The following is a 17,368-nucleotide window of genomic DNA, read 5'->3' as shown; positions in this document are numbered from 1 at the left end:
TAGCCAATTGAAATTGTGTCCATCTTTCTGAATCACCCTGTATATAGCAAGTGTCATATAACTTCGAACAAGGCCAGAACTGGCCGCCTGTCACTTCTCACACCCTCGAAACCACCCCCTTGTCTGAAGTTTTTCTTCTGCGCATTCAAGGTTACTCTTGGCCTTGTTCGAAGTTACATGACACTTGCTTTACTATGGTGCATCATGTGATTCTGTATCAGGATGTTGAATGTGGGTGTGTAAGTAAGGAATGGACACATTTGGTCAGATTTAATTACAAAACAACCATGTGTAAGCTACTTAAATGACCTTTTCAGTAGTCATTACCCACAGCAGGGACAAGGGAATAAAAATATACATTTATTTCTGAAAACATTAACAGCATGATAAGTTCTTTGTATATTGCTTGGTTACATAGAAGAAAGATAAACATAATATACCAGTTTATTTTGGATATTATTAACATCAGATCAAGCAGCCTCAAATTTTTCACATACGTATAATTCAAGAAGATCATTATAAAATTTAATCTCTCCTGCCATACCTTATGTACTGAATAGTTACTATAGGAGTCTGACGATGGTGTATAACACACTGATCTATTGGGTTTTTGGACTTTATCCATCGTCCTGGTTTTTAAGATAACTAATAAAAACACAATTTTTATTAGTTATTATTAGTTTCTATTAGTGCTGGTTTTTAAGATAACTAATAAAAACACAATTTTTATTCATTATCTTAAAAACCAGGACGATGGATAAAGTCCAAAAACCCAATATATCACTTATGTACTGAAACTTAGCGTAGTAGTGTCATAATACTATCAGCTTGACTGACATGCTAAATGCTCAGCACTATTTTACTTGTTTTTGTCAATAGATTTTCCCCTTTCTTCCAGTACACTATTCAACAGTTACACATCCAAATTCATGTTGGATATGTCCATTCAACATTACATCTCCACACAAGAATTTGCCCATAATCATCACCAAATTAGGGCTAGTCTACTTGAGTTCATGAATAGATTTTTCCCTGCTTCCAGTACACTGTTCAACAGATCCTCATCCAAATCCATATTAGAGATACCTACCAAATATTGCATCCAAACACAACAATTCATCCATTTACACCAAAAATTAAGACTAATTTATTTGGGTCCTTGGGTGGTATTGTCCCTGCTTCCAGTACCTTGCTCAGCAGATCCTGAACCTAATTCATTATAAAGATGACCATTGAAAGTTACTTCCCCATCCAAGAATCTGTCCATATTCATTAATAAATAAATAAGATGAGTTTACTTGGGATCATGAATGAAATTTTTTTTCTGTCCAGTACACTATTCAGCAGTTTCTAATCCAAATTAATGTCTGAAATGTTCATTAAACAAAGCATGCCCCAGCAAGAATTCACCCATTGCCAGTCATGACAAAGAATTGTTTACTAGAACTCATGAATAGATTTTCCTCTGTTTCCAGTACAATGGTCGACAGATCCTGATCGAAATTCACAATGAAAATGTCCATGTAATATTCTCACACAAGAATCAATCCACATTCATCCATAATTCAGATTATTTTACTTAAGTTAACGACTGGATTCTTCCTCTTTCCAATAGAGTTCAACAGATCTTGTTCCAAAGTAATATTTGAGAAGTCCATTTCACAGTACATGCACCGACAGGAGTTCGCACATACATCCATCCATGATTACGACCAGTTTACTTCTCTTCATGAATAGATATTCCCCAGTAGCAACTACACTCTTCAAAATTATCCTAAATGTAATTAACATTGGAGATGCCAATTGAACATCACAATCTAAGTAAAGATTTCATTCATAAAACAATAATTAAGACTGGTTTATTCAAATTCACTAATGGGCTTCTAAAAAATTCCAGTCTTCTATTCAATTTACAGTGATCCAAATACATATTACAGGTAATTTTTTTAATGCTAGTGGAGAGCAATTGGTGGAATGAAGATTGGCAGGGAAAACCGAAGTACTCGGAGAAAACCTGCCCCAGCGCCACTTTGTCCACCACAAATCCCATTTGACCAGACCCGGGATTGAACCCGGGCCACTGCGGTGGGAAGCCAGCGACTAACCACTTGAGCTATGGCACGATATTACAGGTATATGTTGAACAATATAACCAAATCTAAGCATTCATCCATGTTTGTCAGTTATAATTTTAGTTTACACAAGTTAATGAATAGACCTTTCTATGTTCCCAGTCTACCATTCAAAATTATATGATTGATTTTCTTACTGGAGATGTCCATTCTATATTGCATTGCCACTTATCAATTAACTCATATTCATCAGTAATGAGGAATAGATAACTTGAATTCATGAATAGATCTTTCTGTGAATTTGATTTGTTTCATTCTGGTCCATCACACTAATTTTATGAAAAAGCTAAATAGTTCCATTCAGTGTGAAATAACAAAATCTTAACCAGTCACAATGAATGGAACTATTTAGCTTTTTCAAGATCTTTCTGTATTTCAAGACCACTGTTCCGCAGTGTTCGTGTTTGAAATTCATATTATTGATGTTCATTGGACACTACACCAACAGTCAGGAATTGAGCCATACTCATAAACAATAAAGACTAGTTTATTCATATTCATGTATCAATTTTCCCTCTTTACAGTCTACTATTTATCAGCACATGGCCTAAATTGAAACTGGAGTTGCTGACTGCACATTACAACCACCCTCAAGCACTTATCCATATTCATCAGTAATGAATACTGCTTTGCTCGCATTCATGAATCTATTTCTCCGTTTTCATTCAACTCTTTATGAGGTCATGGATGAATTTATATTTGAGATGTTTACTGCACATTATAGCCACTTCAAGCATTTATCCATATTCATCAATAATGAAGGCCAGTTTACTCATGTTCATGAATCGATATTTCCCGTTTCCAATCCCCTATTAACAGATCCTCATTTATCCATAATCAAAGAGGAAATTAAAGATCCATTCTTTCAACGAAAGATTTAATGTCTTCCAGTTACTGAGCATTCAGGTTCTTGCCTTGTGATTTGTGACAACATGTAGTCTTGTATTTGGATACTGATGGTTCATATAAAAAAATGCACCAAATTTATAGTTGATATGATTGATTATGGGTTATGTATAAGAAACAACCATTTTTAGGGTGAAAACATGTTAGAAAATCTAAAAAGGGAACGGAACCCTTTAAAAGCTCAGCTGAGGTAAATTATAAATTTATAAACTTGATGTCATGGTGTTATGGCAGACCTAGAGATCAAAAACAAACTACAGTAGTTGACAGAAGCAATTGTGAGACATATGAAGTGACCAGATTAGGAAGGAGCTTGTCTAACCTATCTTACTGAGTAATAAACAATAAACATATCATTAAATGAATCCAAATTAAAATCTGATTTTGTTGCATTAACATTTGTTGACAGAAGAATGAACATATTCATGTTGGATTTGAGGTTCTCACAGTAGTGACTCTGAACAGTACTGTCTTCTGGCATGTATTGGACTATAGGACCTTACATCAAAGAAGATAATATTTTTAATGAATATATTTGATTGCAAACATATTCTTGAAATATTTCTGCAAATAATATCTGCTTTCCTTGAAACTTACTGATCTGCACCAGGAATACAGAAACATGTTTTATAAGTAAAATGTACAATTTCAGTTTCCTGCTACAGTAGCATTATATTGCTTATTGCATATTTACAGGCTATAGAAGTTAATATACTGTGAGAAAATATATTCTTGTGCTACACTGATATGACAATCTTGACACAGTTAATCACGCATGCGATTGACTATCATATAATATTTGAGCTGTAACATGAAAAATATTGGTTTGTAATTATGAATGCACTTTACGTGATACAGAATTGCTGAACATGTTTCAAAAGCATTACAACTACAGACACAATAGTTATCTGATGAACACATCTGCAGTGAAGATGTATACTGTGGATAATTTAATTTGATAATCATAACATACAGTATATGAAATCAATATTGTTTTAAAACAACATCTTTTTAGTTTCAAGACTCATCATCAGAAGAATCACACAGTTCATAAACTAGTAAAGTTATTTTTACTTGTATTACTGTATTAAACTGTCTGACATACTAAAAATTCATAAAATATAAAGTTCTTCATTCTTTTAATAAGTAATTTGCTTAGCCATTTTTAGTTTATGCGGTAATATAATTATATTCATTTTTAATTCATATTCAGGAATTCTGTTACCTTTACTATATTGTAGTCCAAAATCTCCTATGCCTTTTCCAGTTGCATGCTGTTTATATATTTATTTAGTTAGTTAGTTATTTATAATTATATGTAAGTATGTATCAAGATTTCTTTATTTTTTGCTCCTGTTGATTCTTGCATGTAAATACAAGGGTAAGTCAATAAGTAAGTTACAAATGGATATAGAACTTAAACAAATAAGAGTACTGATTTGAAAAATGCTTTTAGTTCTCAACATAATCTCCCTGTACATTGAGGCACTTGTCTCATCGTTTCACAAGCCCCTGAAAACCAGCAGCATAACATTCTTTGGGCTGCTGTCAGAACGAGGTGTGTTCACACAGCATGGCCTACCTCATAATGCATGACAGGTTAGGTATGGGTCTGGCATTACAGCATCTCAATCGCTACCACAATGAAGGACACGATATGCCAGCCCGAATTGTCACAGGTGATACGTCTTGGGTTCACCATTACCAGCCCAAGACAAAGCGTGCGTCAATGCACTGGAAACAGCCTGCGTTGCCTGCCAAAACGAAGTTTAAGGTGACACCATCCTCCAGGAAAGTGATGCTCACAATCTTCTTGGATCACGAAGGCATACTTCTCAGCGCATTCCAGCCTCAAGGACAAACCATAAATGCCAACTCCTACTGTAACATCCTCAGGAAACTTCATAAGGCCATTCAACGAAAGCATGCAACCTGTCATGCATTATGAGGTAGGCCATGCCATGTGAACATGCCTGGTTCCAACAGCAGCTCTAAGAATTTTATGCTGCTGGTTTTCAGAGGCTTGTGAAACGATGTGACAAGTGCCTCAATGTACAGGGAGATTATGTTGAGAAATAAAAGCATTTTTCAAATCAGTACTCTTATTTGTTTAAGTTATATAGCCATTTGTAACTTACTTATTGACTTACCTACGTATATACACTCCGTGTAATTTTCCTTTTTGTAATGCTTTCCATAATCATAATAGTCCATAATATATATCATGGTCAACTATAATATAATAAAGACAAACATAATTCATAAATATGGAATTAAAAATTAATGTAATAATATTAATGGGTAAATTAAAAAAGGGCAAGGGAATTGCATGTTAAAAAAGTTATCCTTGATGATGCAAACAGTGACAGTTTCCAAAGCACTGGAAACCCATTCCATCTTAGCATAGCTAACTGCCCAACAAGATTTTAATCAAGTGAACTGAGAAAACTGTTACAGTTCCCAACAAGTTTATGGGTAATCTGTGCCATCATTATGTCCATGCATTGACCAGACATAATCTATCCCCACATTAGCAGAATAAGAGACCTGCATAACATTTACTGATGGTCGAAGAATATATTTATGTGAATGCTCTTAAACTAATAAGTAAAGTATCATCTTTCTTATGTTCTCTTTGGCGTTACAGAATTAATTTTTATGGAATTATAAGGAAAATTAAATTAGTGCAAATGAAATGGTCTGCTTGGTATTTTCTTATTAAATCGCCTGCACGCAACATGGCAAAAGGTGTCATCACGTTATGTTAGAATGAATATAGAAATAATTGTCCTTAACCCTCTTGTTGTCCAACTTCACTTTACTTGATACTTCATCTGCCCTTGGATATTTTACATACCAATGCAGTCAGTGATTTTCTAAATAATTTATTTTGTATCTGAGATTATCTTGGCAGTAGCTATGAAAACTAATGCCTTCTCGGATATGATGCCATGTAGTCTGGTAGAGCACTGCCAACATTTAGAGGGAATCATGGCATCTCAGAAGACAGTAATCTTCCAATCAATTTACTATTTGTTATTGCATAGTCTCCTGACAAATAGAAATGCATTTTATGCCAGCCCCAAACTGTAGAGTCATGTGATCTGTCACATATTCTGTTTTGCGAACATGATGGCATTTATGATCTATCTCCCATGAATGTAAAGTTATCTGTTCTCCAGATATCTGGAAAAATAATTTAACAGACATCCACAAGCAAGTATCTGGCACAGAGAGGGTTAAAGAAATGCAGCAACCATATGCAAACCATATTTGTATGTGTAAATCATTCAGCATATATCCACAGGTATGTCTTCTATATTGAAATTTTCATTAACAATGATTTTAATATTAATTTACTAGTTACTACATCACTGCTTTCTGCTGGATGCTGTGCTTTTAGGAAGTTTGATGTGATACTTGTGTGTAATAATTTATCATAACCAGAGAGGTGCAGAAACACAGAATTTGCAGCCATGTAAGTGCAACAGATGTACGATTCTCATTAAAACGGCACTCTGTCCCTTGAATTCTATTTGTCAAATTCATTACTCTCTAAGTTTTTCTAACTGACCATATAACTTGCAAGCAAAAGTGAACAATTGTAATTTTCAACAAAACCAAATGTTTTGTATAATTCTTGTGTTTTAATTTAGAAACTGATACATAAGCCAAGACTTAAAATAACATTTGGTTTAACAGGATGTATGAGAAAAATCTTCCTGACATGCACATTTTTCAGTGATACATTTACACCTATTAACTCCATACCAAATTGCAACAGATGGAGATTTTGCAGTGAATAAGAGCATGATATAGAAATAAAATGGCTACAGTGTGCTGTGATACCTGAAGTGTCACAAATCAGACTACAGTCAGTAATTATGGCTACTTATTTATGCTACAGCCATGTAAAATAATTGTTATGACAAAAATAAAGTTTTCATTCCTCACATATTCATTTGAAGACAAAATATATATTTATGTCAAATATGAGGAGGAAATTATCAGGCCAAATAATTTTCTAATATGTAATAAATTCTAATTACACTGACATCCACTTCAACAAAGAACACAAATTAGAAATATTTTAATCACAACTTCATGCTTACTATAAAACTGTGATGATATATAAGATCAAAACGTACTTGTCTTTTTGTCACTAATTTAGGGCACAAAGAAAATTATCATTCACTTTGCACACACAACAAAACAATTTAAAGAATTAAAATTGTTGAAGGCCTTTGGGGAAAAAATCACAGCAAACAGAGAAAGTCTCTTCTCAGAAATGCCATAACCAGGAGAAAATCAAAATGGGAAAAATGTTACTTCTTTTTTATTATTGCTAGTGGGGTGGGACTAAGTTCCTTGTACTGCAGCCACGTCTGGCCTATTGTACCAGCCCCAGATGATAGGTGAGGGTGGTTGTGGAGCAACTGGTGGAATGAAGATTGGCAGGGGAAACCGAAGTACTCGGAGAAAACCTGCCCCAGCGCCACTTTGTCCACCACAAATCCCACTTGACCAGACCCGGGATCGAACCCGGGCCACCACGATGGGAAGCCAGCGACTAACCGCTCGAGCTATGGCATGGCCAAAATAGTTATTTGTTAGATCTGTAAATACATCAATGAAAAAAAAAATTGTCTTTAAGTACAGTATTGGAAAGTACTTTGTTTCAACTGCTATTGACTATGAGATACTGTAACCTTGTCCTGAATCATGTTTCATTACCACATTATCATTTCATCAGTACAAAAGTTGCAGTACTAAACTAAACAAAAATTAAAGCTACAAATCAAAATTGTATGTTTATTGCAGTTTCTTACGGATTACTTTTTATGTGTATGAAGATAAGTGCCAATGGATTTGGAAGTTTTAAAAGCATGTGAAGGGATAAAGGGCTTAATTTCCCTTTGCTTCTTGATATATTGTCACCCTTACAGCTTCAAAGGCATACTGAAGTTACTATAATCGTGATGCTGATTATTTAAGTTAGTTCCCACACCACAGCCTAGAAATTTCTTTTGATATTCAGTATAAGATATCTAAAGAAGAGGCATGTTTCATGAGGTAGTACATGGAATACTGTCTTCTTTGGTTGTTTATTAAATAATTGTACTGGTCAATGTTCCATATATGAGTAGGGCCTGCATAATCTCAGTGCTTCTCAAACTTTCTATTCTTGATGGCTGATTTATGCAATAAAGATATAAAGTTAGGGACATAACTCCTTATAATATGTTCCTATAGACTTCATTTTAAATGTATAAATAATTTAACAGCCCCTTACGAAGATTATGATTACAATGTATTCTTATGTCTGAATTATAGCAAAGAGAAAATGTACTTTTTAGTAAAATATGGTATATCCAACTCAATATATCTGAATTCAATATTTCTAAAGAATTTGATTTACTAGATTTCTCTCTATGCTTCAGTTACGCATCTGCTGCTATTTCATTATGTGTCCACTTGAAGATTTTTAGTTTAGTGTATATGACAGCTGTCCAGTATAATATTCTGAAATGCTGTAATTTACATACTTATACATGAGAGTTAATGTATGTGATACTTTGGAAATTTCCCTCTGAAACAAATCACAGATACTGGTACCCACATGATCCTCATTTGCCTAAGTTCATGGTTCCCCCATAGTGTAACCACCTTGGCCTTCATTACTCTGCACATGTGGCATTGCCTTTTAATATGTTATTCATTTTGCGTATAGCTTCATTTTTGGTTGCTCTGATATCTTCTAATGTTCTTCGACATGTATAAAAATTGGTACTGAAATGATCATTTTGTACATAAAATTGGAAAGGCCAGAATATTCAACAGCTAGACAGTTACATTGCTCTCATGCAGCATAAACACATGCAATTTATTTGATACCTAATGGAAGCAATCATAATGTCACCCAGGAAATCAATCCTATATTTGAGAATCTTTCTCCAAAATAGGCTATCTATAATTGATAAGTACAAGTATATTACATAAAGACCTATAATTTTTTTTTTTCAGAAATATGTTTATTTTATTATAAGTTTCTTTCAACTTCTGTATGCAAATGAAACGAACGAGTGTACTAGGCTCTTCTTATATGAAAAGTGCCCACAAACACACAGTCAAGGTTCAGAGGACGCATTAAATATCTGTTTTCAGTTTTTTGCTCTGTAAAGTAATTGTTATTGTTCATATTGTGCTCCTGGGTTATGACACTATTTAGTCTGGTAAGTAGGTACCATTTTAAAAATTATGTAGAAGATGGGAGGAAAAGGAACAAGTCATGGAGGATAAGAGTGGCCAATCAGAAAGAAGAGTGCAGAAATGAGGATGGGCCCGAGATGAGCCAGTCAGACCCATGGTCCCTTAGAAGTGTAACTTTTCTGGGAAGGCAGGAAGAGTAACAAAGTAACACATTGTAATAACCCAGAAAATTAACCACCATGAAAACCTCATGTCTTGTACTTTTCTCTTCCTTGTGGCCTTGCATATTCGAAGTTTCCTTCTGCAGTCCATTTCAGTTCAAAAATTGTCTTCTGATCGTCAAATATTCTCCTAAGTACCATATCATGTTTGAATATATATATTAATAAAGATATGAAATTTTGACAATAACATGCCCATTACTTGCATACATTTAGAGAGACTGGCTAAAAGATGCATTTATTTTCAATACTAAACACTTCCTGAACTATCATATCTTCTACACTCTAATGAACACAGTAATGTCCCAATATATTGTACTGGACAGTTCTGATGTGGTATTTACTTTGTATGTACCATCTGTAAAATGGTATAATATTTTTGCATAAGGTTTAAGTAAACCAGTTTGAGAAATTCTGCAACAGTTTCGATGTAGGATGCCAACAATTAGTACAATTCTATATTTTTAATGTTTAGCACAGGTATTTAAAAATACAGTTCCAAATATGTTTCTGTAATCTTGGCTTCTATAATGTCAAAATGTATTTTTCTGAACGTGAATTTTGTTTTAAAGTTCATAGAAATTGTCAGTGTATTTAAACAACACCATGTAACATGTGGCAAATAGGATCACATTTACGTATTGAGCTCATGTCTAATTTTGTACGTAAACAATAGTTTGCTAGTTTTGTACTAGTTTTGTAATCTATGGAAGAATGAATATTGCTATATTTATTCTAGTGTTCCAATGTATTATATATATATAAATAGTAATTTAACAGATAAGAAAACTAAAATTGGTAGCTGTTCATTGCAAAAGTCAGTCTCTACACTATACAGTTAATCTTTTTTTTTAAACAAAGAAAATTTAAAGTAAACAGGATGTACATAAATGTACAGCGATTATTGTATATGATCTTGTTTAATACCACAGGTTCTTGTTGTTATTATTAATAAAAATGCAATTAGAATATTAAATAAAATTTATGGCATTCTTGAATTGTGAAAACTGTGGTAAATATTACTAGTGTAAAGAATTTATTTTAGAACATATTTTGTAATTGTTCTGTTACAGTGAACTGTGACCTTTTGTGCTGTTGTCTGAATTTTAGTTTAAAATTTGGGTCTTTGTAATAAACACCTTATATCAGATTGTGTTCTTTTGGATTGTGACATTCTGTATGCTGAAACAAATATTTCGGAGTTAAGGGCAGTGTGCATGGGCCTTTTTTTGGCACCCCTCTGTCTGAGCTCCCCTTGCTCCTATTTTTCCAGCTCCTTTCACATTTCATCCTCCACCGTACTGTCTACAGTCCCTGTTCTGGGTTCACCTGTACCTCCCACTGGCCACCTCTCCTTTAGCAAATGTGGCCATATTCAGGGCCAGAATCAGTTACCCTTCTTATTTCTATTGGTTCCCTCTGTGTTTCTCTCCAGGTTTACAGTTAAACCATATTTTGCATGCATGGCTCAGTCTGCTTGTTTCCTGCTGGTTGCTTACTTGGCTTACTCTTTGAACTCAAAGATAGAGGCCCTACAGTACCCTGAAATGTCAGCAAAATTCTAAAGGACTACACAGCGTCATATACCAGTAGTTAATGTCTATCGGTATTTCTTAATCATTTAGAAATTTTACATATTTTATGCTCAATATTTATATTATTTTACCATATTTTAAAAAGCTGCCACACTGGGTTTCTAATCACAAAATGTCCTCACACATGTACAGGAGGTCAGACAGCTTCCAAGGCTTCTAAGATCCATAGTTATTTCCTTTGAATGTCACAAAAGTTTGCCAATTTTTCTCTTCAATCATAATTTCACTTGAGACCAAAGCCTTGATTTCGACACATGGAATACCTAAGACCATAACTCTGACATTAGAATGGAGGAAAGACAGAAAGAGAGGAAGGAAACAAAGAATAAAAGAATGTAATAACATAAGAAGAAAAGCAATAAATAAAGTCCCCTAGGGTGACTATGAAGGGTCGTATGTTCTGGGAAGTGACATCATGTAGAATGGTGGTTTCAGAGAACATGTTGCCTATCTCTTCAGGTAAAATCTTAGTTTTGGGACAGGAGCTCAGAGGATAACACAGTCTGACCCTGAAGAGGACAATGAGAATCCACCAAATTTGATCCAACTGACAAAGAGTATCTTATAGTTCTATATATTAAAAGGTAAAATTGTCCCTATGCTTAACTAATTAAGCACTATGCCATGAAGGTGTATGGTGGAGCAGATGTATAGATCCACATTTTCTTGACCTTGGCACCAAATGGAGGCGAGTGGTCTGCTTCAAGCCATGGCCACTTTCCCCTGGGGAAAGAGCCCACCCCCAGTACCCATTGGATAGGAGGTTGGATGGACCCTAGCCGGTCTGGATGATGTGCAGAAACTTAACTGTGCCAGGACTCAAATTCTGATCCCTCAGTCGTCCAGCCCATAGCCAATTCCTATACTGACTACACTATCCCAGCTCCTCTCTATATATTATGAAGAAAAAAAAGTTAATATTATGTGATAATACAAACTGTAACATCTCCATCTTTGTCCGATACCCTTACTTACAATTAAAGTTCTCCCACATTTTCTTCATCCCATAATTCAAATCTCCTAATACTTACCCCCACTCACTACTTCAACCCCTTTACTGCGTGGTTTGCTTAATGCCTCTGTCTATCCCATGCTTCACATCTCCTGTATCATTGATCTTTGCAGTACCCAAGGCAGTCCACGATGATACACTTCTGTTTTGGGATTTCCAGGGCACCACCCTAGACGCTGATAAAGTAGAAGTTAAGTTATCTCTGTGCTTAATTGATTAAGCACCATGCCTTGAAGACAAGGGGGAGTAGAGGTATAGAGCCACCATTCTTGACCTAATCACTCCTAAGTGATCTTGAAATGAATTACAACAAGGTGAGTTGAAAAACACCTCCATTTGTTCCTAAGAAACAAACCCAAGCAGCAGAGTAACATAAACTGCACATGTTCAGTTGGACTTCCCTACACTTTTGTGTGATCTGCCACTAATCGTCTATGAGCTGCAGCTGTGTAAATCACACTGTGTATACAGTGTCAATACAGAGCTCACAGCAATGACTGATGATTGACGTTCAACAGTAACCCATCATCAAGACTATCACAATGCTCATCATTAATACCATGATCAACATCTCCATGACCTTTATCATCAGCACCATGGAAATCTTCAACATCAACAAGAAAACTATCACCATCAAAATGCCCATGATTATCACCATAACCATGACCATGCCCAACACATCATGATAACTTATTGTCAGATGAAGTCAAGACAGCGGTCACGATGTAATTCTGTCAACATGAAAGCGCTCTACAGTGACTGCCTGAGCTTTTGTGGAGGTGAGTGGACAACAGAAGTGACTGTTGAAAAATAACTGTGTACAATTGAAGAATAAAGTTAAAAAAAAAACTGTTTTTGGTTCAATGAAATGTGTAATTCCACCACCAAAAAAAAAGTTTTACCTTTTTTCCTACCCTCATATTTTTAACTGGTCAGGTTAAAAATAAAATTGGATTTGAAATGTACTAAGGTAAGTTCATTACGAGTAAGTGGTGTATGTTAAATCCAATATTACACAGACGGTATTACAATATAATACACTTTATTAGTAAAAAATACAAAATTCAATGCTTCAAGCTAATACACAATTGTCAAAGCAGTTAACAACTGTTTTAACAAGCTGTATTGACATCTGCATGTTGTCACCATTAAACACATCTTGGTAATTTGTAATATATGTCAACTATAATATATTAAATATCAGTTTGGTCAGCTTAATGACCAGATATTCCATTCTATAACATAAAGACACATCAGTGGTATGGGGCAAAATCGCACTTTCTCACATATCAATTAAACACAATAAATACTGCATCTATAATATATTGTACATGGTATGGGGAAGCTACCATAAACATATATACATAAATCAGTTGTGGGTCTATGTTTCTTGGATATTCTGTATGATAAAGAAACTCTACTTAAATACTTCTATGAACCAATGATTAATGACTTAAAATATCATTGACTGCTCTTATGTTATTTCTCCAGTGTTATAAAGCATGCTTGATGATATGTAAGCTGCATCAGTTGTTCCCAACCTGTGACACAAGTATCCTTCAACTACGTCAAGCCTGACTTCTCTGTTTTTAGAGACTGTTTCTTTGCATGGATTGATGGAGATTTATAATTTCTAGCACAAAAGCAGTAAGACTGGTAAAATTTGCAGTGCACCTGGATTATGTACTATTTTCAAAATGGTCATGCCATCTTCCTATTTAATGAAATCCCCATTTCATGCAGAACACTATTATCTATGCAAATTAAATAACATATATTCATATGTAAATAGAAGATATATGGAAGGCGAGTTGTGCAAAATATTGAATTAATCTCCTTTACTTCACGTTGTATGAAAATATATAGAAACATTTTGAGAGATTTTGCAGATAATGTATAATCGGAAAGTTGGTTACGTCAGATAAAAGGACTCTTTACAGATTTTTACCAGAATATGTGGACTAATGAGGTTGGGAACATGGAACCTAAAGGGAAATTTATCTTTAGGTGCTACATTTACCTTGCTTATAGTTAAATCAATTTGCAATATCAGGTAAATATGAACTTTCAGATCTTGAGTATTAATTGTCTCTTTATTGTATACACTACTTATTAGAGTTTAATTGTTAAATCCTCCTGGTCCCTTTCCAAGTCTTGTGCTGAACTGTTGTCCTTGCTCTGGCCTGGAGTGAGGCAACCCTTTTCCTCTTCAGTGGGGGAAACTGGGGAAGTCGGAGACATAGAAGAATCCAAAGATGCTGATGTCACCGAGCTGTTTGATCTTTCAACATGCCAGTGGCTACCACTGCCATCTGTATCTTCAGATCCCAATGAGATATCTGCTATGATTCCACTTTCTGAAACAAAAATAACAGAAGTTTACACTTGTACATCAGTCACTAAACGAGACTGGGAGGGCCAGAGTCTATAAAGAAGCACAATAAATCAATAACACCAACATCTTTATACACAACAATGAAAAGTAAATTAGCGACAGCCTCTGAATCCATATCAAATTCCAGCAAAATCCCTGGCTCATATTACAACATTTATGAGATATGCCTAAAACACATCTATGCCCATGTGTAAACTAAACCTTTGTATGGATTCACATCACTGAACGTCGGCCATACTGAACAATTCTGAATGGAACCTACTCGTCCAGAATTTGAACGGCATCCATCACGGCATTTACAACATATGTCTAAAAATACATTTTTATTTAAACTATGCCTTATTAGGGATCCCGAGAGCTGAATGTGAGGTATGCCAGATAAACCTCACTGTTACTCCCCCATATTGTGTTTGTACAGAATCTGTGGAAGCATTTATGTGATACGTCTAAACATTCGTTCATGTCTTTATTTAAAATAGGCCTTCTTACACATCCATCCGGCTGAACGTCCTAAGTGCTAAATAACTTTGGATGGAAGACTCTCACAAGGAATTTGAAATTTCTGAACCAGATTATGACACAGGCATAAAAATTCATTTATGGCCATACATCAACCATGCTTTCTTATGGATCCATGTGGCTCAGATTTAGACATGCCAAACCAGAAACATCCCATATCAAACTTGAACAGAATGTATACAGCAGTACCCTTAAATTGTGGCCCCCCAATTCCTAAATAGAAATGCAACCTAATTCACCATTAAAAAAGAGGGCACACAATAGTCTCACTGCATTCTTACCCACAGAGCACTGACTATTGAGAGTGGTGGACCGATGATGAGTCTGAGGACTGTCTGCTGGGTCAAAGCCCAGGTTGATAAGAGGTCCATATCCTGAAGCAGAGGAGTGACTGGTGGTGCTGCTGCTGCTGCCACCAGAAGAAGAACTGCTCACAGAAATTATGGAGTGAGGTCGCTTGTGGCTACGTAAGAGCTCTCCTGACGACACCGTGATTGAGTTGCGGAACCGCGGGGCAGCTGCAAAGAAATGTGTGTTGAGTGAAGCAGCAACTGAATGAGTGCTCGGTATCATCTGATCTAGTAACACTACACTCACAACATATAAACAGCAAATATAGCAATCTTTCATTTCATTTATTCACCTTTCATAAAACCTGTCGAGAATACATTCTCATGCGGATGTGGAGATTGTCCTTGTTACAGTCACAACTAAGGATTACAGTTGTCATCCAATAGCATGCACATTTGTATAAAATACTGATAAAACACATAAAATATAATAAATTAATTTTAGTAGTAAAAGTAATGGCAAACGTTATACAATTTGTACAGTTTTATGCAAGTCTGTTAATTAAAAATTCAATAGTTAAAACACAATGTCATTAATGAGTCTTGTATAACATACATCAATTATATAATAAATTGAAACAAAGACTAGTATACAGTAATATAAAAACTGTGTATATCTAAGATAAGCATCTAAAAACCAGAACACAGACTGACAACTTTGTCTTCCTTTAATTGTAAAGCAAGACAACTACTCGCACCTTAAAAAGATTTATAGCCAAAATATTCCCGTAAAGAATAAAAAGAATGTAAATATAAAGATTGTTTTAATTGTACCTCAAAACACTTAGTGTCACTCAATATATCCTTAATATATTGTGGTAGATTATTATAGACCTTTGTTCCTAAACAGTAAACTCCCTTTTGGTATTTACTCAAATTTACAAGAGGCCGATGTAGATTATTTTGCTGTCTGGTATTTATTCTATGAATCTCTGAATTTACTATGAATTTGTTTCTATTTTTTATCACAAAGAGCATAAGAGATAGTATGTACTGAGATGCCAGTGGTAAGATTTCTAATTCTCTAAATAAGTTCCTGCACGAATCCCTCGTTCTGCGTCCCAACATAATTCTAATTATATTCTTTTGCATTCTAAAAATTGTTTATACTTTGGAGTGGGCTACCCCAAAAGGGTAAACCATAATTTATAATAGAATTAAAATAAGAGTGATAAACCATTTTTAAGGTATTTATGGATAATATAGGTACAGTTTTATCATTTATAGTTTTGGGTAAATTGTTTATATAAATGAGAAATAACAATGGACCCAGAATTGAACCTTGCAGGATACCATGTCTAATTTTGCCCCATGTCGAAAATTCATTGAGATTAAGATTTATATTTGTAATTAAAACCCTTTGATATCTATTTCTGAAATAAGATTCAAGCCATATTTTAGCTTTACCCTTTATCCCACAGAACTCCAATTTTGACAATAGAACCTCATGATTAACACAATCGAAGGCCTTTTCTAGGTCACACAAAATGCCTCCTATTAAGTTTTTGCTGTTTAAGGTTTTACAGATTTCATTCACTAACTTGTATATAGCCTCATCTGTTGAAGATTTTGTTCTAAAACCAAACTGTTCTTCCACTAAAATGTTATTGTTATTTAAGTGCTCAATCATTTGAATGCTCATAGCTTTTTCTAATACCTTGGAGAACAAAGTTAAAAGCGATATAGGCCTATAGTTGGAAATATTTGTTTTTTCACCTTTTTTAAACAGTGGTCTTATTTCTCAGTATTTTAACCTTTATCGGACGAACGTCATCATATGATGTCGTTAAAAGTTAGGGCAGCTGGCCGAACGTCATCATATGATGTCGCGGATTCCACGCGTGTAAGGTTTTTTTAATATTATATTAAAAATATAAATTGTTGTTCTATTTACATGATTTTTGGTCACCACCTTTATAAGGAGACAGCCTTCGTTCCTGCATGATCTAATGTAATCTAGGGACGTCATATGACGTTAAAAGTAAGGACAAATTTAAGAACGACATCATATGATGTCGCGCATTCCAC

At 34.7% G+C, this 17,368-nt stretch overlaps 1 protein-coding gene across 3 annotated transcripts in view; it reads right to left on the bottom strand.

Annotated features, from left to right (window-relative positions):
• Window positions 1-13,101: 13,101 nt before the first annotated feature.
• LOC111866921 overlaps window positions 13,102-17,368 on the bottom strand; it is a 503,991-nt gene continuing 499,724 nt past the window's right edge. For all 3 annotated transcript variants that reach the window (XM_023856294.2, XM_023856311.2, XM_023856303.1), the window contains 2 exons: window positions 15,272-15,508; window positions 13,102-14,433 (listed from right to left, as the gene is read on the bottom strand). In XM_023856294.2, coding sequence (XP_023712062.1) covers window positions 14,189-14,433; window positions 15,272-15,508 — 482 coding nt within the window. In that variant the 3' untranslated portion in view covers window positions 13,102-14,188. The remainder of the gene's footprint in view (window positions 14,434-15,271; window positions 15,509-17,368) is intronic.

The sequence above is a fragment of the Cryptotermes secundus genome, unplaced genomic scaffold (assembly GCF_002891405.2).
Source record: "Cryptotermes secundus unplaced genomic scaffold, Csec_1.0 scaffold42, whole genome shotgun sequence".
Taxonomy (NCBI): Eukaryota; Metazoa; Arthropoda; class Insecta; order Blattodea; family Kalotermitidae; genus Cryptotermes; species Cryptotermes secundus.
Note: the sequence above shows the minus strand (reverse complement) of the source record. Positions and strands in the feature narration are given on the sequence as shown.